A 27,586-nucleotide genomic window follows, 5' to 3' on the forward strand; every position below is an offset into this window, starting at 1 on the left:
CCGGCTGGCGTTCGGCTGCTCTTGTCGGGAGGGAAGGGGGTAAGGCTGGGTTTATCCGGATTCAGCGGGACCCCACTGGTGGCCGCACCGCTAAGCCCTCGCCCCGCCGCCCAAGGCCGGGAGAGCCGCAGCCCTGGCTGCAGCCTGGCTCTCAACCCGAATTTGTGCTCCGCCCGCAGTCAGACCAAAGTCGGAATCCAGCACCTGGCTAGCGCGATGCCCAAATTTGTATCCCCTTCCTTCACTAAATAAATGGGAGGAATGGCAACAAACGGAACAAAAAAACAGCTGTTCCCCAACACAGCAGCGCAGAAAACAGCCTCCCTTCTTTGCCACGTCCTTAAATCCGGTATTTCTATCAGCTCCTCTGGGGCCCCGCTCCAAAAAAGCTGTCTACACCAAGATTTTACCAGTGCTGGACGCTGGTTTCCCTAAGAGGAGAACACAGTAAAACCAGGCACCACTCCTGGTTCCATCCAGACTCGGCCGCTTTTTGAACCAAAACTGATTATGTGATTCACAGTCTTCCACTGCTAGGAAGGAAGATGTGTTTCACCAGCCAGCTCTCCAGCTCCAGATGCTGCCTGGACAACCAGGCCATGCAGCTTTGGATCCTGCCCGCTCCCGAATGTTTTGGCCCCGGGCAGAAGTGGTCCTTCTGCTGTTCTTAAAAGGAACTGGGTTGTATGGGAAAATAACACCCATGCTGGGTTGGACCGTGGAGCCACCTCACGTTTTTTTTGTCTGACTGTGCCCAATACTGGGTATTTGAAAAGGAAGAATATAAGTTTAGACAAGCATTTACTGATAGTCTTCCCCACTCCTTAGTGATTTGCAGCTCAGTGAATTCCTGAGTCAGAAGTGGTATTTGTGCATAGCTACATGACTCTGGAATAAGTAATAATTGCTAGAAGTCACTTTTTCACCTGTAGCGTTCTAGAGGTGACCAGTCGTACAAGCCACGAGAGGTGCAGTCCATCCCCTTTGCAGTCCCCTCATGACTGAAGCCATGGCATACAGGGCACAGATAACTTGGAAATGAACCTTGTGCACCAGATCTTGTATTTAAGATGGCTGGTAGGTATGTTGACTGGTATCTTTACATTACCAATTACATATATATTTATATCCAAAATACATGGATATAAACCACCTCGATTACCAGACCTGAATGTCACAGCGCTCCTTTGAAAGATCCAGGGGGCTTGTTGCATTTTGCTTTGCTGCTATCGCAGCACTTACAGATTTTTAGGCAGTAGAATTGGGTGGTACCAATAGAAAACTTTAAAAGTAGCCACCAGAAAAAAGGTGAATCCAGCCTTTGCCAATTCCTTCAGGCTAGTCAAATTGCTCAGTTACATCAGACCTTTTTTCACAAAGGTCAATCTTTTCACTTCCCTGGAGAAGTAAGCTAAAATGAGATTTTATTTATTTATTTATTTATTTATTTTTAATTTAAGAACCGACAATTTCTGGAAAGCAATGTGGTCACAAACCTCGGTAGTAAAGTGATGGATGGGCTTCAGGAATTGCTTTATTAGCAATTCTTTTACTTAGAGTTTATTAGGTGTATCTAGAATTTCTATGGAGAAACCCGAACCTGTGAAGCATGTGCCACGATCGCTGGGAAAGACACGGCTCCACTAGGTGGCACAAATACACCACGCAAAAGCAAGAAGCAACCCACCTCCCATTCAACGTGTTTTAGTTATGCATTTATGCAAAGCAAATGGGTACGGATCAAGATTGCACACACAGCTATAGTCCTGTAACCCACGCATCTCTTCACATAAAAAAACCAAGCTCAGATGTCAAGGTGCTCCTTTGGACCTTGAGGCTCAATGAAAATCTCCCCAAAGAGCAGTATCTGCTCCTGCAGACCTTGACTTACAGATGACTAACCACGCTGCAACTCATTTCCGTGTTTGCATTCAGGAAAATAAGGCTGTCACTGCTCAGCAGTATTCAAACTGAGGAGAAGAAGCCACAGACGTTCCCATTTTCCTCACTTTCTTCCATTTGCTGCCAGGCCATTCTAGTCAGTTTAAGCAAAATCCGATTCCTGCACCATCACCATGAAATGGTAGAGGGGACAGCACTGACAAACCTGGTGGAGCAGCTCTGCTCCAATGATGCTGAGCTAGCGGCACACACGGGTGGGATGCACAACTATCATGTGATAAATTTCAAAACTGTCCATCTACCTGAGCTCTAATGTAGATAGATCTAATGTTGAGACAAAACAATGGCAAAACAATTATTTTTAGACTTGTCATTTTGCAAAAGTCAAAGATCATAATCAGAGAATAAGGGACAATTTCACTACAGCTGGATAGGCACTTACCCAATCACACTGCTCTTAGGAGAATTTCCCCCCAGTCACAGAATTGTTTCCCCTCTGGAGACCATCTAGTCCAACCTCCTGCTCAGAGCAGGGTCATCTACAGCAGGCTGTCCAGGACCTCCTCCCATTGGATTTTGAATACCCCTGTGGATGGGGTCTCCACAACCTCTTTGGGCAGCCTGTTTCACTCTTTGACTACCCTCTTGAGGGAAAAAAAAAAAAAGCATTTATGTTTAAATGGAATTCCCTGTATTTCAATTTATGCCTGTTGTCTTTTGCATCTTCCCTGGATACCATGGAGAAGAGACCATCTCAATCTTTTTACTCCCACTCACCAGGTATTTATGTAGATGGAGATGTTCCCCTCCCCAAGCCTTCTCTTCTCAAGGCTGAACCCCCCCAGCCTGCTCAGCCACTCCTCATGTGATAGATGCTCCAATCCCTTAATCATCTCTGGGGCCCTTTGCTGGACTTGCCAAGAACGCCCACGTCCCCGTTGCATTGGGAGCCTTACAGCAGACGTCATGTTTGGGGAGTTCGTTATCTTGAGCAAGCCCTCTCTGCTCTACCGGGGTGCCCCGCCTGTGCTTCGCGCTGGCGGCTGCTGCGGCAGAGATAACCTTGCAGCCTGCCAGAATGTACATGGGGTTTTTTTGCCTTTGTGGCTAAAACGGTGGGGCTAGCGCACCTGCGATGCAGCTGCTGCTGAACAGTGCTTGCACAGCATCAAGGCTTTCTCTCCCCCCAGCCCCATTTATACTGGGAGGAGGAATGGTGGGACTTTAGGTCCAGGAATTAATGGTGCTGCAGCTGTTGTGATCGTTGTTTTGCCCAAGAAGGGTCACAGGATGAAATGAAAGGGGAACGCCTGCATACATAAAGCTAGAAGACCAGGGTACCAAAACTGCACACAACTGGTTTCTTACACTCTTAGAGAAAGAGAGGAAGTATATAATACTGTCCCAAAGAATAGTTTAAAAAACCCAAAAAGTCTGTGGTCATATGCTTTCATTTAGGAATAACAGCATTTGGATAGGTCAGGCTTGCCACATGCACACCAATTTCTGTTTAAAATATTTTAAATTGAAAGATTGAAGCCCTGAGCTTAACCTTTTTTAATTAGCAGCAGATAGGCATCTCAGCATTTCTCAGATTTAGGGTGTCAAATAAAGAACAAATGGGGCTTTCCAGCTGAACCTTAAAATTGCTTATTTAACTTTAGGTTAATTATCTAAAATTTAGGAATATACTGTAAGACAAAAAAAAAAAATTCATTCCAGGAATTTCTTAAAAACACATTACGATAAGTTTAATTGAGCAATTAGGCTTCAAATAAATTGATAAAACCTCTGCTTCTGACAATAGACTTTCTTTGTTCTGTAGAGAAACAGCCCCAACGATGATCACTTTTCCTTCATTATTTTTCTAATGTTATTTTTCTCCCATCCCCAACTGCAGGCAACAACAGCAGACAGACAACTTGAGCATTCGGATTTTTCTTGCAATTTGATGTCTGCCCCACTCTGCTTTCAACTCACCCCAGCCGAGGACTAGAATGGGTCATGAGGCTTCCATGACCTTTTCATCCTCCAGAAGGTGACGACAGCACAGAAGCTTCTTGGAGCAGAGTCCAGGACAGTGACGTTAATATCCCAACTCACATAAGGCTTGTTTCATACATCATGTATATGGTAGTCCACAGATTGAAATCTTCCACAAATTTGTGCTTTTTTTTGTACTTCATGAAATGAAATGCTTGATTTTAAAGCAAAGTTGTATAAATATTACTTTTCTTTTACTCGCTTACAAAAATGTACAGAAAATAATAGTAACAGAATGTAAAATGACAACTTTACTATAGTCTGAAAATTAGTTTTAGTTTTCGAAAGCTGCATGGGCTTTGGCCACTGAAATGATACCAGTTTTGTTATACCACCTGTGCTCAATGATTCGCTAAGTCTTCATAATTGATATTCATGTAAGAATTGCTATTAATTGAAGTGTTATGGTTTTAATTGTAATGTCAAAATACACATTTTTTGGTAAGATGAAATACAGGATTTTCAATAAAATGGAACATCTGCTTTTTTTTTTTAAAAATTCAAGATTCCAATTTTAAAGGGAAACACAAAATATTTAAAAGTCACCACTGAAGACAGAGAGCAGAACATGAGTTCTTTTCTCATTCTTACTGAACTTCTGAATAATTAACATCAATTAGCTTCACTGGGAACTACTGGCTTAACTACAAACAGTATTAATACGTAAGTAAGACTTAGGGATGATGATCTCCCCATTCCTGTAAGTGGCAAATGAGAAACCTAAAAAGTATGAGATGCACCCACTTTAAATAAACAGTTCCGTCCAATGGCTCAGAAGCCTGACGTCGTACAAGTATTTTCAGGTACTTCCGAATGGGTGTTCCAAGTTGTTTTTAATTAGTAAAACTTTATACATATGGACACGTATTAAATAACAAAACTGACAAAATACAATATATGAAAAATAAAATGTATCTATATAACTTGCAACAGCGATTACTTATCTATGAGTACATACTTCCAGTTAACACAATATTCTTTATAATTTCTAACTGTAACAATCTTAGTGCAAAATAGACAAAATCTAAAAGAAAAAAAAAAAAGGTTTTTTTCCACGTCATTTAATGTGTTATTTACACCTTAGAGATGCTTGTAATGTTAGCTGGTAATCACAGTTTTTTATTCAACATTAGGCAAGCAGAACACTACCTGTTGGCCAGTGCAAGGCTGTACACCACCACATCGTCCCACTTCCAGTCCCCTGCACGGAACCTGTGAATACCCATCACATCAACCTGAATGGCGTGTAATTATTAGAAACCTGTACATTCACGAATAGAAGAATGATTTGATATACAATTATCTGCATAGATGGGCTTTAAGAGCTTTAAGATTGTGATTGCTAATTGCATCTTACTTCACAGCCTAAATTTGAAATGCTCCTCTGCTAAATACACCAGGTATTTTAAAGATTAGGTGCGTCACAGCATAAAGGCATGTGTCACCTCTCCAACAGCCCGAGCGTAACTGCGTGAAGGATTCCAGGTTTTGTTCTGATCTTTTAAAACCAAAATTTGAAAAATATTCTCCAGATATGATTCAAAAATTTCAATATAAACCACTTTGGAATAAATTTTATAATATTTAAAGGATCTCAATACATGTTTAAAAATACCATTTTTCTCTTCACTTTTTATTTAATATTGGGTAATATTTAAAATGCAATTTCACACAAAGATTAAACAAAAGGAGATGAGTAGTTGTTACATGACAAAAATATAAATAAAGAATAACTGATATATTTTTTAATTAAGAAAAGGTACAGTAAACAAAATGCATTCACAAAATAGATAATCAATACTTTTAAATACCATGACCTGTAAACAGAAAATACTTGTTAAAAGCCCAAACACATGAAATTGTCATGAGCATAAAACATACACTGGCTCAGCATTTTTAAGACAATCATGCATGTTATTCTATGTTAGCTCACAGTAAGATGAACAAAATTCTGTAACCATATGAGATAAGCGAACAATAAAATAGTAAAATGAAAATAAGAGATTGTCACATCAAGTACTCGTTTCCTTCTTACAATTATTATGTTTGCAAAATAGTAAGAAAACTTAGCTGGCCTTGATACATAACCCACCAAACAGCCAGCAAAAAAGTCACCCCAGCCAGGTGGGGAAGCAGAATTTTGCAAGGTTGATTACTTCACTGGTTCTCAGAAATTTCAAAGGTAATCACTGATTTGAAGAATACAGAGGTAGAGTACAAGTCAGCCTTCATAGTAACAAAGAAAAAAAAGTCCATGTAACAAGGTAACGCTTCAGTTGCTCCAGTACTGGTCATTCCTTGAAGCTCACATTTCTGGTGGAGAAAGAAAAAAATTCAAAATAAAGCTGTCTATTATATTCTACTAATGAATATTAGGATAAAAAGTAATAGATCGATTTAGCCTCCTCATATTGTCTTCTGTTATTCCTGAATATCGACTATTAGCATATTATCTAGAACTCTACGTTGCTCAAATGTTTAACAAAGTAAATGTGAGATATGGAGGAAAAGAAAATTCCTTGAGATTAAATCAGAATAGAGAAAGATACAGTTGCAACACTTCAGAACAGTAATTACAGAGTACACTTTACTGTGGTAAGCTCCCAGGAAGGAATCAGTAAGTGGGGTGAAAGATGGTGATTGCACTATGGAGATCGTTCTAATGTAATAATCCATTGATAGGTTTAAAAGGCAAGATAGTAAAAATTTAAACTGCATATGAATTCAGTTGCTAAAAATGGTTTCTTTAAAAATACACGTCATGAAAATGGGATATTTTCTTGTAAGATATGGTACAGAGCTGTCACTGTTAAAACTATGAATGCAAATGGTAGGATAAAAATAGTTCACTACGCAGTATTCTTCAAGTATAGCAACTGGACTATTCTTATTGCTGTTGGGATTCACTGTAAAGCAAGGAAGACTAAAGACAATTCTCAACTGATGATACGCATTCTCAGAAATATATTATCTGTCATTACCTCAGTCAAAATGTTGACTTGCAAAGTAATAGGATCTGCCTAAAGACTCACCAGTAAAGCAAAAGTCATAACTGCTGTTTCATCCCCACTATCAATATTTCATTTGCTACAGTTTCCTTTTTTTTTTTTTTTTTGCTTTATCCAAAAACCCACAGAAAAGAAAATTTGCTGACAATGTGGATCATGCCAGGCTGACCTCAGTTCTCAGGAAACCTGTGTTTTTGTTAACAAAAGTAAGCTTAAGAACAAACTATATGTATTTACCAACAAAAATAAAGTTTAAAATCTTAACAGTTTGGAATTCTGTTTCTTGGAGTTTAGCAGTTACATAGCTGCATTCATGAGCTGTTATAGTATACTATATGGCTGTTATAGTATACTATATGGCTGCTATGGCACACTATTTCCTAAAAAAATCACTGTTTATCTCTCCCTGTCCTTCCACTCTTCACTGCAATTTATTATGCAGTGTAGGACAGACAGGATATAAAGTTGATAATCAGGCCTCTAACACATAACTGACATAATCTAAACCAACAATGATTTCTAAAAGAACAAAAATGTCAGTGAACGTGAACTGGCGAGAAGTTGGTTCTGATTTCTTTTTTATGGACTCTAGTGACCACGATCTTAGACATTCATAGGATTCAAGCACTAACAATGAAAAATACATTAATTATTTCTATGCACTTGTTTTGGAGACAGTTTCATGTAATGTGTAGGGTTCAAATGCATTGTAGTTGGATTCTCTCCTATGGAGTGTCCTTCCTTTGCTGCTGTACTGGAGAGAATTTCATGGCATTTCTCTTAATATGAACCATCCGTTGTTTGGAAATAACTATTAACAATAATAAATTGGCAATATATATTTGGATATAATTAAGGGTAATAATGAGCAGGCAATATAGATTTGGAAGCTGTCAGCTGGTGCAAGACCATTAACAAAAACAGGAATGGGAATCCATTACATTATATGGTCTTTGGAGAGCACTTTACATCTATCATTTCCAATCAATATTTTATGGTAGTAGAGTCAACAAAAGAAGAACTTAGAACCACCTAAAGTGTGTAAGAATTCCATATAATTAAAAGTATTATTTAGAAACAGTTTAAACCTAACTCTTAAACAGAAACAATCTGCTAAAATCAAATCACTTACTTTTCAGCTGCTGCTTGATCAGTTACAATGGTACGTTCTGGAGAACGTGAGGGAGACCTTAATGTTGAACTGAGAGGAGGTGAAGCACGTAATGATGATGTAGAGAGACCGTGTCGACGCATTTCCTGAATTGCACGCTCTCTACCAACAGATAGCAATTTCAGTTACATAACACATTGGTACAGCAGGATGTTAAAAGAAAAAAATGTAACTTTTTTTCCTCCATATTTTTACTTGGTGATTTTCACAATACTTTGCAAAGAGCCTTGTTTTCTTGTAATGTCACTCAACTTTCTTCTTGTGTTCATGATAAGGCTTTTTTTTTTTAGGTGCAATAGTAAACTCACAAAACGTATGACAGAATTCAGAAACTAAGTTTTTTTCTTTTTTAATTAAGCAGATTTCAAGATCAGAATATTAGATTTTGCATGACAATAGGAACACAATTTTCCCTGAAAAAAGCAACAGTTTTAAAAGTGAGAAAGAAGAAACGTGAAGAGTCACCTGGCTGAAAAAACAGCATCTTACCGTTCAAATCGTTCAGTTGTCAGTTGCCTTTTTAAAACATCACAGTCAGTCTGCAGCTGTGTAACTTTACTTCGAAGTATGGGAACCTCTCTATTATAGCTGCTTCTAAAAAAAAAAAATTATGAGAAGCAACAAAGTTTTCTTTGAACACTGTCAGCGAGGAGCTTAGACAAATTAGAGCAAGAGAAAACAAAAATAGATACTGAGCATGTTGTTTCACACAGACCAAATAAAAGACAAATTAGAAGCAGCGAGAACCAAGTGAGTGCAATTTTTCTGGAAGAACCCAAGGTGAGAAAGAAGTGAGAAGCTGGCAAGTCTCTCACTACATCCTTACTACAATACATCATGTTCTTTTTCCGACAAAGGTAAACACAAACATGTTTTATTAATTAAATATTTATTAATTAAATATTTATTAATTAAATAATTCATTTATTGATTTACTATCCTCTGTTGCAACGTGAGATGGTCTTTATGTATACACATAAAAAAGAAGAAGAAAAAAAGCAGTGACTATCCACAAAAAATACAAACATAACAGATATGGCTTCAGTAAAAATTGTATCAAGTAGGCTGGAACTGTCTGTGAACACAGCAGTGAACACAACTGAATCAAATCTAAGTCAAAGCTGCATTAATGCAAGCTCAGACCAGCAACACCTGGTCTCTGAAAGCTTGTCAACTACGCCCTTGGTGTTTGAGCCCAACTGTTTCAACTGCAAGAATCAAAATGAAAAGCAGCCTTGAAAATCTTACATAACATAATTAAATACACTTCTTAGCAAATAATCAGCTTGGTCAACTCAATGTTTTGTTGCAAAACACCACTAACTGCATTATAAAGCAAGCAAAAAAAAAAATAAATCATTGAGTGTAAAATAAGTTGTCTAAACCAGAATCAAGAGAGCTATGTTATTCCAAAGAGTCTTCAAAGCCAATATGAGGTGGAGCGCTCAAAAGTCACTTCTGGAGAAGCAAAGATGTACTAGTTTATTGCTAAAGCACTGGACTTGAATTCTGAAACCCGAGTTCCACTCCTAGCTCAGTCACAGACTTCCTGTCTGGCATCCGCTGGTCTCTGACTCCAGGAAGATGCAAACTACTCAAGAGATTTGAGTAGACATCCAAAAAGAATCGTGGAATATTTTTTCCTGTTGTTCCCTATTCATCAGTAAAATTCCTAGAATGGTATCTTGATCCAGTATGTTGAGAACAGACGCAGAAGACAAGAGGTCTCGATGATATCTTAGAACAAGTCCTTCAGAGACAGGCATATGCTTTCAGGATGGAGGTAAGCATTCAGAGCCCAATATCATTATTGTAAAATAAAGAAAGAAAGCAAACAGTTTCATGAGTTCTGAGGTTTTTCCATGTCAATGACATTTAAACAAAATTAAGATCATGAAGTAAATAAAAAAATTCAGAAATATTTTAATTTGGAACCCCTATGCACAGGAATCATTGTATACTATGATTATATGATTATATATTATTTCTTCACTTCCTCTTTCACAGTGGATACCCACAGCTCTCAAAAAGTAGTTTAGCTACTCAATGTTCTCAGTTTATTTAATAATTAATCACTGCAGAGACTCAAGATCTCATTTCCTGTACTATCACCCAAATAGCACTCTAACACACCTACTCTCTCTTCACAGAGCTCAAAATTACAGCACTGAAGAACCTCACAAGTTAAACTTAATTTTGAGAATCCTTCTAAAGTCAGAGGTTGTATCAGTACCATTTTATAGAGTGGAAATGCAGACACAATAAGGCCAACACTGTAAATAATGTTCAAAAATATCAACACACCTTTTTTTCAGTTAGAATTGAAATTCTGCCAAGTCAAATGAATTTTTGTATTTTGAAAGACACAAACATAATTGTCACATACTTCAGTCACAGCTGTGAGCGCTTAAAGTTTCTGTTCTTCAGACTGCAACTACTGCAAACTGAATAGTAGAAAGTATATACAACTAGTTTTTACACCTCAACACTTGCCTAGCAATATGCAGAACCTTTGAGATAAAGAGAGGGAAACAATTCAGTAGAATAGCCACTATTCCTCCAAGAGAATGTTTTCCTTCTTCCTGCAATATCCTATTCACCCTATTAACCGTGCAAGTATTGACGTTTTCAACAAACAAGAAAGGAACCCTACAATGTGTGTGGAAGAAAAATTGTGAAAGAATTACTATGAAGTTATTTAAATAGAGTTTTAGAATGTTTGCGCACAAAGAAGCTGAATTGAAGTTAAATGAAAACCCCCTCCTTTCCTTTTTTTTTTTTTTTTTGGTACCTTTCGCATTTAATTTCATAGTCAGGACATTCCATTAATTTATGTTATTTGTATGCAGTTAACTTTCTTCCCCTAAGTAAATGAAACTCAGCAATTCTAAAACATGAAGCAATGAGAATGAGTTGCACAGGGACAATTAACAGTGTCGTCATCTACAGATTCATCGAGATCACTGCTACTTGCAGTGGACCATCATCAGTGGAAGTTGTAGCCTTTACGTAAATCAACCAAAAGCATTTTTCTTGCACATTTGTATAACCAAGTTATAGACAGCTTTTAACTGTCTAGGTATGCTATATTCTATATCTCATAAGGAAGCCTTATCTGTCCTTTTACTTTCCATTTGTTTCCTTTCTCTCTCTACCTCAGTGTTACCTAGGTGGGTATATCTGTTTTTCTTTTTCTGAAATTCTACTTTAACTTTACTCTTCACCACCATCTACATTCAGCTGCTACTCCTCCTTCTTGCTATTTAATGCAGAGCTACAGTCACTGGCTAACATATCCCCAGGAGAATTACCACATCATGATGACACCTGTCATGGAAACTTCAAATTGCCTGCTCCATATCATGCAGAAAATGTTTTAAATCCCCCAATTCTTTCGTACATGAATTTCATATACCCAAAACATCCCTCCCCCCTTAGCTTCACTGTTCCAAATAGATTAGTCTTTCTTCTGTAAGAGTGTTAAAAAGTTATTTCTACTCTAGGCATATGCACAGCATAACAACAACAGTTATAGATAACAGAAAGTGCTGGCCACATTTAGTGCAGGTGTCAGGTTCAGTTCTGTTTATATTTCAAAGGTACAATAAATAATACAGGAGTTTTTCAGTTAATATTAATAGCAGCAAAAGTACTTTTGCTGTTTTAAAGCACTATGACTTCACTATTTATTACGTAAGTGATTCTTACTGTAATCAAAGTAAGGCCAACAGGCATCTTGAGTAGGCAAGCAGTTCACATTTACTGTGGATTTAATCTAGTTGGTATTTTTTTTGTGAGCAGTACACGTATGTTAAAATTTTACTTTCAATTTGCTTCGAGATGCTTGATGAATCCACACTGTTCTAAAGGAGTAAGGACTTCAGAATACTTTCCAACATAAGAACATAAAACATAGTTCAAGACTAAGAAAATTTGTGTTCTCTTATTAAGTAAAGTCATAGTTAAACTCTTCAAAGCCAAATAAAAATATGATGTTTTGCTTAAAAAGCAGAGTTGAATTAGATTGCTTCCTGAAGCTAGTAAGAAAATCAGAATCCATGAAAGAGGTGCTTATATATTTTGAGAATTGATACTGTCTGATGCAAAGGTTGAATATCCAAATCACACTGCAATGCATACATTTATAAATGTACCTAACAGCTAAATAAATTTACAAATTATCATAGGTTGGCTGATTCTGTAGTGGAAATAATGTCTGCAACAGATAACTACCTAATGGCAAGGTAGCTGATGTCCACTAAGAGGCTCAGAAGGAAAGGATTTTAGTGGTTGTACTGAAAAGATGTCAGAGTTATATCAGACAAGTGAACTTCAGGAAAGGTATCACCTCCTGTGCCTGACTGATTTGAGGAAGAGTCATGACCAGCAGAGAAGGTGAAGCAAACTTTCTGGAGTTAGACTGGGGACAAATCCAGAGAGAAACTGAGTGCTTATTCTCAAGACTGTGAAAACTCATCAGGGTGTTCCTTCCTTTTGCAGTAGGTTTCCTTTGGAACTCCTGTTTAAGTTTACTGCTTGTACTAAACTGATGTCCACCAGAGTGCTGATTAATGAAAGTGGTATGAAAGATCTGTAAAGAAACTTCAAGTAAACGATGCCGTGAAAGGCCAAAAGACATTGCTGCAAAAATCTGCTCAGCCATACTGAACATCAAAAATTTGACTTTGTGCCTAAGTGTTGTCACACAGAAAAAGTTTCTTTGTAAACCACGTAACACATACATACACTTGTTAAAACTTACAGTTTGCTCTCGGCGAGTGTTAGCTTGTCTTTCAATAACTGAATTTCAGAATCTTTCTCATGGGATGTTAAATGGTTCTGAAATTCTTTGTCTCTACTAGTAGCCAGCAACGTTTCAAGATTCTGAACTGTAAGTCTCTCACTGGATAACTGCTTTTTCAGCAACTCTGCTTCTGATTTTATATCTTCTAATTCACCTAGAACCTAGGGCACAAATTTTATACATGATTAATACACTGGTTTGCAAACACACAGAGTTCTCTTTTGTGAAGAGTTGTTATAAAAACTGAAATGATTGGAATTTTCATAAAATTGAATAGGAAACTGAGCTCACAAAACAAACTAAAGCCTACAATTATTTAAAACTATACTTAGTTAAAAACTATTCAAGCTGTACATCTGTCAAATGTTTTACTGGAAGCTGGATTACTGAGTGCTGGAAGTGCTTAGTATCAGAACTGTAATTGGCTTTTAACAGCAGTAGGCTTTTGCACAAGTACAAAAATACTACTTATTATACTTCATTCTATTTGACTAGGTTATCTCACAATTAGCTTCTTGGCTTTTGCTGAAAATATAGGAATGCTCATTTTCCTCATAAGTTCTATGAATAGAAACAAATTCTGTGGGGATGAGTACTACTGTTCTCAAGGTCCTGAATATTACAGTAATGGAAAGCCTGACCAAGTCACTAAGACAAAACAATCAGCTGTAAAGAAAAAAATTCAGAAATGATGGGTATTTAGAATGGTTTAAACTATTTCAGAATATTTAATGAACTTCAGCTGAATCTAAATTTCAATTTAATTGAAAAAATCCATTAGGGAAAACTCTGTAATATCTTAGTAAGAAGTGCACTATTAACTTTTATAAAAGTTGAAATTCTGAGTAAATTAAGAAACAGTACACAAAACCGAACAAACATAATTTGCCTCTGTGGTTTACCAAAATGACTGCTGCCGCATTTTGTAGTGATAACATATGAAAAACTCCCTCTTTTTATACAAACCCCATAGATATAATTATGTAAACTGCAAAATTAATAATTTATATATAAATGCAAAACTAGTGATGTAATTTAACTTACCTTATTCTTTTCTCCAAAACCCATTAAAAGCAAAGGAAGATATTTTATTATAGCAAATTAAATTTTCCTTTGCTGCTTACCCTTTCATAATCCATGTTTTTGGATGTCAGCTGTCGAGAAAGAAGTTCTTTGTTGGACTCAAGTTTCACACAGAGTTCCCTCACAGAAGCCAGGTCCGCCAACACAGAAGACTTATCCTGATTTTCACGTTTAATATCCTCTTCCATTTTGGACATATTTTTTGTCATGGAAGAGATCTGAGATTCATATGCTTGATGTGCAACAATATGCTAAACAAAGACAAATATGGATACCCCTTCAGCACTAAATGTTGAGTTAACAGTTTTCTGTTGGATAACAGGTCTTTTTTTAATACTTTCTTTCCCCTGCAAAATTAACTTTCCCTTCAAAATTAATTTTCCCTAGCTAAGAACAACTAATAAACCATCTCTGCAATTTTTAATCACCATCTTGAAGAATTATACAAGTACTATACAAGAGCGGAATGAGGCTGGATTCCAGCTTCAGAAAAGAATTAAAAGCTTAAAACCCCAAAATACAGTCTATTTTTTTACTCAGCTTACAATATTAAAGTCTCTAATTCTTTTTGGCTAATTAAAAGCATGAGACAAAATATGGTAAATAGACAACTATTATACTCTAAGACTTCTTTGATCTCCATGAAGGTATTGCTTCTAAAATATAAACCTCATTATTTTCTATGCTATTGGTCCAGGTTTCGTTATTATGGAATCCTGATTCTGGATTTGGACTACTAATACCAGATTTTTACCTTTACTCCAGCCACCAACGCTTCAAGTACTTCATTCAAAGCTTCAAAGAAGTGTAAGAACTAAGCTTACAAAATACTCATAAAGCTAGCTGACAAAATACTCAAAGCTATATGCAAATATTTTGAGGCAACTAAACAAAAAGTTCTTACAGAGGCAATAATATAATAGTGATGATCACCCAACAGAAGATATCTACAAGTATTAAAATATATGGTGTGATTCTAATTTTGGGAAAGCACGTCTAACCAAAACCAGTTACTGTTTCAAAAACTCAGTGTCCATATTTGAAACATTCACATATAGGAGTTATTTTCCACTAAAGCATTAAAAATAGCATGTTGACTTTATTAAACCCCACATGAATGTATCCCACCTTCCTTGACAGAATTTCATTGCACAAGTTATTACCCCTTGAATCTCTTTTTCCAGAAGTTCTACTCTCTCTCGAAGATGTCTCCGATCGGTATCTATGGAAAGGAGTTCAAGTCGTATTGAGCTGCTTTCTCCTTCAGCTTGATGAGCCTTAATTTCCCACTCTTCAGCTTGCGTATGGAGCATTCGGAACTTCTCTAACAATTCTTGGTTTTCTTTTTCCTGGATGAAACAATAAATCAATCTGCAATGATCAATGTATCTTCAAGTTGCTTGATCTTATTTCATGCCTACTCCCCACAATATCTTTTTTTTTCTTTTTTACTAGAAGAGAATAGATCTTTCTCCATTTTCTTAATCCCACTATCTGCTAATCACTAAAGGGCATCATCCCTTTTGCAAGTCCAAATAGTGAATAAATATAGTGATGGAATTCAGTTTTATTAAATGGATGTATTTACATTTAGCTGTTAATGAGTTTCAAGGCTCCCAGGTGAGAGGTTATTTTAGATCTTCCTGCACTGTCAAGGGTCACGTTACTGAGATGTACTGATCCTAGCGCTGTCTCTTCCAAGAAATTCCAGCAGGACTGCATTTTCATCTCTTTTACTTACAGCAGTCTTACAAATATTTATATTACAGCAGTGTCTAAAAGACCGATAACCTATTCAGGCACGTACACCTAAGCAGTCCATCATAAAAATACAAAATTGCAGGCTTTAGTGCTTATAAGTTTGCAGTGATAGAACAAATGTTGCTTGTGAATTTTAATTTGGCTCAACTGCAAGTGCATATTATAAGGCAGTGATTAATTTTTCTTCTTTATTTAGCTCCATTCCCTTCTTCCCCTGTTCATGTAATGCACAGCAGGATAAGCATGTTGCTAGCATGAATTAGATTTATCTAACGAAGAAAGCTACTGGTTTTGAAATTCATTCTGTGTTTCTTGCAGAACATGGAAGGTGCAGACAGAATGAGGTGGGGCATTAGGAAACAGAAACTCATGATTCAGCAAGTGAACAGTGTGCAGCAAAGTAAATCCTTGTATCCACAAGCAACATCCGGATGTAATACTAGACAAATCCCTGAAACCAGCCTTTCGTAATTGGTCACTTGCTGTATATTCTACAGCCTCTTGGTACCTGACTTGAATAACTGGACTCTCGTTTGCCAAAGATGTGGCCACATCTGTAGCTGAAGTGCTTTGGACATATGATATATTATAAAATTCTTAAAAACTAAACTTCAAGTGTTTTAAGTTGAGAGTTCTAAGCTAATATATTACTGACCTTAATTTTTTCTCTATGCTTCAATTTCTATTTGTAACAAGTGGTTGAATTTACACACATTCATCTAGATGTGGAAGTCAAAGTCAGATCAAAACTAATTTTTTCCTATTCAAAGTCAAATAATAAATTTTTCAGTTTACGTTGTCTTGACATAAATTCTATTTGTTTTAAATTATTACAAGTTTTAATTCACACACATCACACTTTTGAATCCAAGTATCAGGATACAATACATTTAACAAGAGCCCTGTTTTGCCAGTACAGCAAAAACTCTGAACTCTTACCACTCATAGAGAAAACATTCCAGTGTGCTATTTTTACACTTGCCTGCAGAACCACATATAAAATTTCTCTTTTTAAAATATTAAAAATCATCACATCAGCTGCTTGTTGCCTACAATCATGAAATAGTACCAGATATTTTACTAGTTGCCTTGTCAAATCTCAAAAAGCAAAACAATGTTCAAACATGATTTGTTTGTCATTCTCCAGTGTTACGGCCGACTGAAACATAATCAATAAAATTGTGATGTGCCAGAATTTATCAGTGCTTCATATCTAATAAGGTTTTACATGAATCCACTAGTAGCTTGAAACACTGCAGAGGAAAGAATGAAAAAAAATAAAAGGAAATGGGACAGACAGGAGAATGGGACCCAAACCACACATTTTTAAATTTGTTTATTATATCCTAATGAGAATGGATTTATTGAAAACAGCAATGACTGACTACAGGTTATACTTTTACCTTCGAAGACATCAATGTCTCAAATCTGGAAACTTCGGTTATATAATTATGAACTCTGGTTTTCATTTCTTCTTTTTCACGTATTGCATCTTCAAGTTCAGTACTGATAGCCTAAAGAGATTAGATAAAGGTAAAACGGTGCATTAGAGTAAATTAATCACGATATATTACTGTTTCAGACTAAATCAAGGTAATTGCATATGCCCTAGATTTTATTCTATTCTACTTTTGAGTAATTTAGTCAAAACCCTTTGGGATTTGCAGGGTTCAGAAATATCCCCTATTACCTTAGATACACCAAAGAGTTTTCCAGGCAAGAATAATCACAGAAAACAATGAATATCAGACCAGTTCATAAAATCTGCAGCTTCCCTGATGACACACCCTACTGACTTTGGGAAAATTCAACGTACAGATGGCTGGGAGCTGGGATTCTTCTAGCCTTAAGACTCATTATCCCTGAGTGAAGGAAAGCTTTGTGTCACTGGAAAGTCAAATTTATAACAAAAGAACATTTATTTTAAAGTAGAATTGCAAGATAAAATTACTAAATGCATTCTTAAGATCATACTCAGACATCAAAAATCGACCATGGAATTTGTTCAAGAGGTTGGAACTGCTAGGTCTGGCCCGCTCAGGTTCAGCTCTCACCTTTCTCTGAGTCTTCTAGTCCAGAGGGCCAAAAAGTATCTTCTTCTATTCCCCATTATCAAATGTGGGGGAAGTAGAGGATGTTGCCTTATTTCTTTCCCCTCTTCTTTTTGTGGTATAATAATATTCATTAATAGCAGCCTTTTTATTGTGTGCCTTATTTAGCACATGCTGAAATCGGTCTGCTTGTCTCTGTGGTAGCCTTCCCAAGCACAGTGGGAAAGCTTTGGTCATCACATTATGATAGTATTTAATACTTCATTTTATTAGATACCTGTGGATGGCATCTCTAATTTCAATAATACACACACACATTGTACCATAGGTTTTGCAAGAACTATTCAGGGTACTACATCATTTACTTAAAACGTCTTGCTGTATTGTACTTCCTAGCTTCAGACTCAGATCGGTTGACTGAGGGGAACTGAAATAAATGGTTTAGCTAAAAAGGCCCTGATTATTTTTAGTGTTGGCATTTACAGTGAATTCAAGCAAACATTTTTATCTCAGCATCAAAATTGTACAAGGCATTTGAGTCTCATGATGAGCTGCAATAGTTGTATTTGCTATACAAACTGGATGTAATGAGTTGCAACAAAATTCTGGGGTAGCTCTTTAAGTCACATTCACATATTCTCTGCATAGTCTTTTTAATCTTTCTTTAGCCCAAAAAAAAAAAAATAATGTTACTTACCCTATAAAACACTGGACATTTTTGTTATATATTGTCCATACGCACATTCTATTGTACAGGGACATCCATCTCATGCACTTGGAGCTGGGAGGCTTTTGGTCAGCAGTAACCAGCTGGTACACAAAACCAACTCATTACTCCTCTAACTATGTGAGGGATTAACAAGACTGAATGCACTTCAGGCTCTCCAAGCCATGGATCCCAGACCCACAGAATTCCAAGGAAGAAATAGAGCAATGATGATTGGGAAGAGTGCAAATGGACATATACTATATAAGCCCCTTATGCTCATGAAAGAATGAGCCTTACACACCAGTGGTTGGTTTAACTTGTGGACCCCTGGAGAACATATCAAGATGAAGATGCCACAAGAATAATAATGATGAGAATCAAACAGTTTAATTCACTGAATTTCTCAACTATTTCTATCTTGCAAAATTTGTATTTAACCTACACCATCAACTTGAGATAGCTCATCTTTCAATAAAATATTCAATGATACCCTATGGAAATAGGTAATTCCTCAAGGCATTAAAGATTTTATTTCAACTTTGATTCTGTAACTGACATATGTTTAAGTCATGCCTTTATAGCACGCACTTTACAAGGAAATTTATTTAGCCATCAGCAGCTGAGAGGGACTGTACACCTCCCAGCTGGAAAGCTGACCATGGATACACATGAACCAACTCAGAGTCCGCTGGGCAATCATAACGCACTTCCCACCAGCTTTTTGGCCGAAAGCTGCTGACTGGCTGGCTGTTAGCAAGGAGGTACATTATTACTCTAAACTGCTAGAGAGCTAAGGAAAGATGAAATCATAGAAAACTAATACAAATAAAAATACACAACATAACACTCTGCAAGCAGTCAAATAAAATACCTGAACAGGATCTCCACAAAAACCAAAACCCACACACAAAAAAAGCTGCAATATACAGCTGAATTCTAAGATACCACCTTGCCGTGACACCTACCTTACCAATGCAAAGACAAGCCAGTAAGAGCATTTATCCAAGAAAATAGATGGCAACTTTGAATTCACTATCTGAAAACCCCACACAACCCTGACACAATGGAAAGGTTACTCCTCCTATTCCCATTGACTATGCATCCTTACCCATTCCTGAAATCAGGAAACAAATTCAGACTATTCAGGACTATCATACCTTAAAAACAAGTTTTCTTCAATCCCTCTGTCTTGTAGCTTTTAAGTCCTCTTATATTTTCTCCCCCAACATTAACCTTTCCCAATCCATCAGTGAAAGCAAAGTTCCTGCAGAGCAACACATATGAATGGAAACTAACCTTGCCAGGACTGGAAATTAAAAACTTGCCAGTACCTCTTTACAGCCACCATTACCAAGCCTCACAGAACACAAACGTTAAAATCTACATTCCAAAACATTTTAATCTCAAAACTCAAACCTCAAACATGGCATACCTCACCCAATACATCCAATGCTTCATAAAAACTAGATGGATGAAACTAATGAATCACTATGCACCAGAACGATTTCACATACGCTAGCAATCTCATCTCTCTCCCTCTCACTTTCACCTGACTAATAACCTGATACCTGCTTTTGTGGTTTCTTGCTCTCTCTCAATAATCCCTGTTTCACAGATAATAAACCCCAATTTTTACTAATTAAATACCAACTACCAAGCGATATAACCAATTAACATAATTTCATTATAGTATAAACAATTATGTCCTGGATTTATTTTATTTAGATTTCTTTTTTAATCTGGGGAGGATGACTAAACTGAAAGCTTGTCTATTTGTCCCCCACTGTATTGATTACACTTAAGTATCTAAAGTAATTGCTTTTACAATTTCTGCCCAGTCATTTTTAATATCCCAATGTTCAAGAAATACCAATAATTAAACATACAAAATCAAAATTGAGGATACAGAGGTTTTGATGTACTACTATATGTAGGCAAGCAATAAATAGTTTAATACTTCAGTACTATGTACTGCCTTCATACCTGGTTTTCTCTGGCCATTGTAGCTAGGTCATCCTGCAATCGTCTGTTTTCTTTCAGAGCCATTTCCTTTATTCTTCCTGTTTCTGCAAGCTCTACGTGGGACGTATCAAGCTGGCGATGTAAACTAGCTATCTCACGGTCTCTGTTGCTCAGCATGTCTTTCATCTGGCTAGCAAGTGAAAATCTTAAGATTTATCTTTGTCCCTTCTTATACTATACCACATACTGCTGAAAACGATCAATTGTGGATTTTGGATAGACAAAAGCTTTTTTTTTTTTTTTTCCTTAAAAGAAAAGGTAAAATTCTTGCTCCCTGAAGGCTGACAAACTGCATCAAAACAAATATAAGCTAAGGATGTAAAATGTCAATATGCACAAATAAAAGGGAATTAATCTTCAACTCTGAAGATGTATCTGGTAAGATGTATCTTATTATGCAAACAGCAGTTACAGATACTTATGTTTGTCTGTGTTTGGTAGTGGTTACAGTATGTTAAGCCATTGCATATTTTATAAACCATAAAGAAAAAAGACAGATAGCTTACACTTGAAAGACAACAATCAAAAGAGTAAGGAAGAGATTAAACAAAAAAGTACAAATATAAATATGCATGAATTTAAGTCAACTCTTGCATTAGTTTTTTGCCACAGATTCTTCATGCATCGATGTACCAAATATTCAGTTACACTGGTCTTCAGATGTTTAAATACTGGTGTTTAAATTAATTTTCTTTTAAAAAGTTATAGTTTTAAAAGTCTTGCTTAAAAAGAAGCAAGAAGGAAAGATCAGAGGAAGCCCAGCTAAAAACTACATAAATATATTTTAGTTAAGACTGTACCGGTAGCTTAAGCTGGAAGAATAAGCTTGCCAGTAAGTAAGAGTTCAGCTCTCAGTTCTACCTGGGTCAAGCTAATAATATCTAGTGGAGTACTTGAATACTAAAATTCTCAGTTAAGAAGTAGCTTTAAGAAATTTTACCTGTTTTACCATTGTTAATGGCTGTCTTAACAGTATCTTAGCAGCCTGCAATATAATTGCAGGGGAAGTCTCTTCAAAAGTTGTGTACATCTTTCTCAGTACAGCACACTCCTTTACTTGAGTTAAACAGAATTAACTCCATTTCATCAAACTAACTAAAATAGCCATCTACTTTCACTTTAAAACAACTAGATAGATAAAATAAAACAACTGAAGAAGACATCCTAGTCTTTACTTACTCTGTTGAAGACTCCAGCTCAGAGAGAGTTAGACGTAAATGAGTAATTGTTTTTTCCTATGAAAATAAAAGCAAAAGTTGTATTAGGTATTATTATATTGCAACATAACAGAATACTTCAGGTTAAAGAACTTTACATTTAAACCTTTATTTTAACCCTTCACCAATAAGTAACTGCATCTTTGCATATTCAAATTTCCAAGCTTCTTTTATTTACTAAGAAAGGATTATTTTGTCATCAAAAAAGACGGAATTCAGCTATAGATTCTGTCACCTCAGGCTAGAACCTTATATCTCAATAAATATCTCCAAGTGCAAAATACAAAAAATACTTCTTTATTTTCTTGGAGTGTTTAGGGGATACACTAACAATCATAATTAAAATGCTACTGAGTTGGCAAATGACTCTTTTTATTGGCTAGGGCCAAACACCATGTTTATGTCATGTCTAGAGCTCTGCACAGGCTTTATCAAGGCAAAATGTCTCCCTAAAATGTAGCTGCTTTAAAAATCCCCAGATGGACCACAAAGGAGTAGTTTTACTGTACATACCTTGTTAGCTAAGTTGTCGTCTAAGCATGCAATTCTTTCTGTTTTTTCATCTACAGTTTCTTGAAGACTGTCCTTTTCTTTGTCCAAAACAGTAATAGTACTTCTAAGCACATTGACTGCTTCATCCTGTGAAGTGCTCCTCTGATTTAACCTATCTATAAATAAAAGAATAAGTACTTTCTATTTTAAAATCAGGAAATAGGCATAAAAATAACTAGTGATTACCTATTTTCTCCTCTAGCTTTACAATTTCTTCTTGAGCTGACTGCAGTTCATCCTTTTTGAGGGACAATCGGTGCTGTAAATCTTCAACAGACCTCTGGAGTTGGTCATTTAAGAGCCTGGAAAATCAGTATATCATTGAAAGAAGTCTGGGACCTATTCAGGGTCATCAACTTGTAGCTCTTAAGCTACTTGAAGTGCTGGAACAGTTCTAGTAGTAAGCTCATGATAGGGTTGTGTCATGCCAACCAGCAGCACAGGGTTGTGTCATACTAACCAGTCCCTTCCCTCCCTCTCTGGGAGAGGGAGGGCTATTAAGGATTGCTGAGGCCAACACCACTTGGTTGCTCTGGACTTCTACAGCAAGTCCACTTCAACACCATTCCAAAATGGAGCAACAGAACATAGGTGGAACCACCATGATAATCTGAAACACCCACTTCCTCTGATTTCTGTTACTCTGCAGCATGTAACTCTTGCTACTTGTGTCTTTTGACTCTTTGCTTTATAAAGATTTTGATATGTAGCTCATACCAGTGATCATCATCTACACCACATTTTAAAAAGCAACCAAATTGACAGCTACAGTTCTGATGTACTTCTAAGAAATACAGAGCCAGAAAGAAAGATAAAACCATCTATCTACATAGTTGTTTCGTTTAGCAAGAAATATCAGAGTGACATATGAAAAAGCAAAATGAAACTCCAAAGTAATTAGATGGATAATTTACAAAACTGCTCAGGAAATAAAAATCCCTCTGAAGTGGGGTCCCACAAAACCTAGAGAAGCTTTTCATTTAAAAAAAACCCCCACCAATCCAGAATACAGCACGTCTGCAGATAAAGATTGCTCTCACTCAATTTAGAGTGAAACTTTAGAAGGGGAAAAAAAAGGAGGGGGGCCCAAACACAGCTATAACAAATTGCCACCACGCACAAAGTAGAATCAAATGCTGAAATGACTGTAGCCCTACTCCTCATCTCCTTTTTATAAAATCAATACTTTCCACTAAATATGTAAGGAACCTAACAAGATATTTCACTTTTATGAATGTTGTCACAATTTTACCAACAAATACACTAACTGTTTTACTAACTGCCTTCTTTGTGCAATTGGGAGCATTAGATGAACTCCAAGACCTGCTTCTCAGCTTCAGTTCTTCATAGTTACCCACTCTTCTATTGTACTGTTATACAGTGCAGTATACTACTATCAGGTTGGGGGGGGCTAGGGGGTGAGCCACAGACCCTGGTTTCCCTTGTAAAACATCCAAAAGATCTCATCTACGGTATTACCTAACCTGTAGTGATCTCTTACAACAAAGACTCATCTGCACCTAAACCAAATACCAGATTTCCAAATTTCCGCCCAATTTATTCAGTACTCTATTTCTACTTTCTCTAAGCCGCCTTCTTGTTCCATCACATTTAGATAGCTGATGGGAGCTTTTTTCTAAAACCAACTTTAAAAGAGTGCAGAAATGATTCTGCAAGTTTAAGTAGGCCTTAAAAATACATGCATATACTTGATCCCCCAGTTTTGAGCAAGTTGGTCAAATCCCCACAGACCATGTCCATGTATCATAAGATGTCAACTCTCAAAACTGTAGTACGTGTGTGTGGTAGTATTAGCATATGAAAGAGAGTGACACAAGAAAAACAGCTCAAGCAAAATGCCATAACAGAATGACTCTCCATGAACTGATAAATTACAGAATATCAATGCCTAATGCTTGGCATAAAATTTTCAGTATTACTGACAACTCTGTAAAACTGGCACAATTTGGTCCTACTGCTGCAGTTTGCAAAGGCATCTGTCTTCCTTTTAACAAACAGCATTTGGAAATAATTTTAGAAATTTTCTGGTTTGCTACATTCATAAACAGAGAACACGGCTGTTAAAGGAAACAATTCTAGAAGGAGGAGAAAATTTTCAGTCATAGTTAGCCATAAAAATTATCAGTATATCTGGTCATCAAATAAGTCCAGGAGAAGCTTGCAGCGAAAAGCCACCACAGCACTTTCCTTACTCATATTTACTTTTCCTTAAGAATGTAAAAATACCAAGTGATTTTGAAAATATTTTATGGTCTTTCCCAGGAACTGAACTCTGCTGTACAGTCATAGAACAAACAAAATTATGTTAGCATCTGTGAAAGACCACCACATTTTGTATTAGACTTACTGAAGTGAGCAAATCTCAGCTTTAAATTGAGAAGAATCATCAGATGTCTGGGCAAGTTTACTGGATTTCAATTTTAATTCATTTTCCAAAGTGTTTATTCTTTCTTTCAGGATAGAGACTGCAGTCTTTAGTTCACACCTTTCCATCTCAAACTGCAATTTAAGAAAAAAAAACCAAACACGTTGTTGTAGAAAGCTATCACAACTTGCCTTGTAAATAAATTTAAGTTGAAAACAGCTAACAAAATTAATTGCTTATAAAGTCTATCCTATAAAAGCTTACTTCCTAAAAATGCACTTACTCCTTGAATACTATTCTCCAGTTCTGAAATATCATGCTGCATCTTTGATTTTTCAAGGTTAGCTGCTTCTTGCTGAATCTGAGATAGAAATATAGCATTACATGTAACAGATATACATTTTTAGATTTAACCATAGAAATTTAAGCTTACCGTTTAAGAAAACATTGCTCTACATTCTCAGATGAATGACCAAATGCAACATTCTCTCTATAAAACGACAGACCACTAGCTCAAAATACATGACTGCAGTTCAATAACATCACTGAGTTGTCTTTTTGTTTTGTGTTTGGTTTGGTTTTTTTTGAAGAGAAAAAGTATATTTATATTTGGTCCCAACCAAATTAATATTTATGAGTTGCTGTAGAAAGATTACTGAACTACAGGGCAATATGAAAGGTTGCAAGTATGTATAGCTTAGTGTCCTAAGCTGTCTGAAATTAATGTATGAAGTTATCATGAATATGAAACATAAGACAGATTACAAAGCTAACTGGTCTTTCTCCAAGTCTATGAAGAAATCGGTTTTAAATTATTTGTCTGACTTCTGTGCTCAAGTACAGTGAAACTATTAAAAAAAAGTCTCAAACTTCCTAGAAATGCCTGAGATGAGTGGTTTTGTGCAGATATTTCAAAGTGGCACACATACAAAAAGTTGGTAGTCACCTACAAGAAGAAAGGATGGAGCTGAAAGCACATCTCTTCCACCGCATGCAGGTGCTTTAAGCAAAGAGGTCAGAGTTATTGCCACTGCATTCAGATACACTATGGTTCTCTATTTTTGTGGTAGCAAATCAAACCATGGAAACATTCATCATACAATCAATCTTGACATATGCCGGTTTTGGATCAGTCCATTGATATGATTTTAAATTTCTGAATTTTCAGGACATTTTAAAAACCTGTATACATTTCGGAACGTGGTATAGTAGGCACGACGCTGTTGGGATGATGATCGGACTTGATGATTTCAGAGGTCCTTTCCGACCTAAATGATTCTATGATTATATTAACGATCCAATAAAGAAGTCAGGGAAACCACCCTGAAATCATATGCTTTTGACTACAACCAAGTAAGACATTCATGCACATTAATACCAGACATCAAAAGGTCAGATTAACTTTTTAAAGGCTAAAAATAATGAAACTTGGATTGCTATGAATTTATGTTTAAAGGTTCAGTTATATGCTATTTAAAATATACTCTGCCACAAAATGCAACAATAACTAAAGATTAGTTAAAATGAAAAAGTCCGTGAAGTCCCAGTTTGTGGGATAAGAACCATATGTGACACACAAGCATCTTCGTAGTAGTGCACGCACAGAATAATATTCTGTGGTTGAGGTTTCATTTCTAGGTTCTTCACACAAGGTGATGCCATGCTTGCCCTCAGACACTTAAAGCATGTTCCTCTCGCCCTATCCCCACCTAGGAACTAAGTTTACAAGGGTAATTTGGACAATTCATCAAGTCCTCTCAAGTGAGTTTGAAATCAGATAAGTTGAAAAGTTACTGAAAAGGGGAACTGACAGCCAGACACAAACACGGTATTATTGTATAAGCCTTCAATATATGCCACCTCACTGTAAGCAATGAAGCTATAAAAGCTCACCTTTAATTTTTCTCTGAGGCTTTCTTTTTCTGCCATCAGTCTTCTAAAGTCAGTCAAGGCAATGTCTCTTTCTTCTTCCACGTGACTTTGAGAAACTAAACTATGTTTTGCTTCTCTTCTCATCCTGTTTAATTCACCCTGCGACTTTAAAAGATTATTGTTTTTAAGCATACATGGATTGCAATTAATACAGTGTATATACTAACAAAAAAAAGGTTTCAATGCTGTTATTACCATAGAAGTGCTATTATAGTCTTATTTTTCCCCTAGATACCTAAAATATATTCCTCAAATCATGCAGTGGCATAACAACTTACACTGCCAACATACTCTTTCACTGTTCCAAGTATAGCCTAACTTTTACTGTTTTCTTATCAGTTAACTACTACTTCTTCCTTGCTTTCTAGAAGGTATCCTTACCCAACTTTCTCATGCATTCCTACTGATTTCTCATTTCCAAATGCCAGTACAGTAAGTTATAATGGCTTTGAAGTTAATACACTAACTTTGGAATACATAATTTTATTAACAAGTAATAAAAGTAAGTATATCTTGTATTATTCTTGGTTGTATTCTAGTAGGTCTACACTCATCAAGTTCTATTACAGAGAGAAGTTTTTTCATTTTAAATAAGCAACAGTACAAGTGTTAATTGGTTAGTTCAATGCCAATTAGAAACAATCTCTTCTTACCTGCTCATAAAGAACATTTAATCTATCTCTTTCTGTGGTCAATAATTTGACATTGGATTGAATTTCTATCATGTGTTTTTCAAATCTGTCTAACATGGAACGTAGCTCATCTCTTTCTCTGGTGATCAATCTAAGATCTTCACTCTGCAAAGTGATTAATAAAATTTATGTTAAAATATATTAATTAAAATATTTGTATAATTAATACAAAAAAAGAAAAAATCACTCTATTAGTAATACATGAAAAATACATACATAATAAATTCTAATTGCAAGAAAAAGCCTAGCATCA

At 36.2% G+C, this 27,586-nt stretch overlaps 1 protein-coding gene across 7 annotated transcripts in view; it reads right to left on the bottom strand.

Moving 5' to 3' along the window:
- Positions 1 to 4,966: 4,966 nt before the first annotated feature.
- Positions 4,967 to 27,586, bottom strand: part of CEP135 (centrosomal protein 135) — a 40,550-nt gene continuing 17,930 nt past the window's right edge. For 4 of the 7 annotated variants that reach the window (XM_035897822.1, XM_035897820.1, XM_035897825.1 and 1 more), the window contains 15 exons: positions 27,295 to 27,438; positions 26,603 to 26,746; positions 24,993 to 25,070; positions 24,692 to 24,843; positions 22,510 to 22,625; positions 22,285 to 22,439; positions 21,734 to 21,789; positions 20,516 to 20,684; positions 17,176 to 17,286; positions 15,175 to 15,360; positions 14,053 to 14,262; positions 12,887 to 13,089; positions 8,614 to 8,718; positions 8,086 to 8,226; positions 4,967 to 6,258 (listed from right to left, as the gene is read on the bottom strand). In XM_035897822.1, the coding sequence (XP_035753715.1) occupies positions 6,237 to 6,258; positions 8,086 to 8,226; positions 8,614 to 8,718; positions 12,887 to 13,089; positions 14,053 to 14,262; positions 15,175 to 15,360; positions 17,176 to 17,286; positions 20,516 to 20,684; positions 21,734 to 21,789; positions 22,285 to 22,439; positions 22,510 to 22,625; positions 24,692 to 24,843; positions 24,993 to 25,070; positions 26,603 to 26,746; positions 27,295 to 27,438 (1,992 nt within the window). In that variant the 3' untranslated portion in view covers positions 4,967 to 6,236. Of the gene's footprint in view, positions 6,259 to 8,085; positions 8,227 to 8,613; positions 8,719 to 9,070; positions 9,894 to 12,886; positions 13,090 to 14,052; positions 14,263 to 15,139; positions 15,361 to 17,175; positions 17,287 to 20,515; positions 20,685 to 21,733; positions 21,790 to 22,284; positions 22,440 to 22,509; positions 22,626 to 24,691; positions 24,844 to 24,992; positions 25,071 to 26,602; positions 26,747 to 27,294; positions 27,439 to 27,586 lie in introns of those variants that run through there. The other 3 variants (XM_035897821.1, XM_035897823.1, XM_035897826.1) reach the window with 3 other exon arrangements.

Source organism: Egretta garzetta, unplaced genomic scaffold (genome assembly GCF_000687185.1).
Source record: "Egretta garzetta isolate BGI_Z169 unplaced genomic scaffold, ASM68718v1 scaffold46, whole genome shotgun sequence".
Classification (NCBI taxonomy): domain Eukaryota; kingdom Metazoa; phylum Chordata; class Aves; order Pelecaniformes; family Ardeidae; genus Egretta; species Egretta garzetta.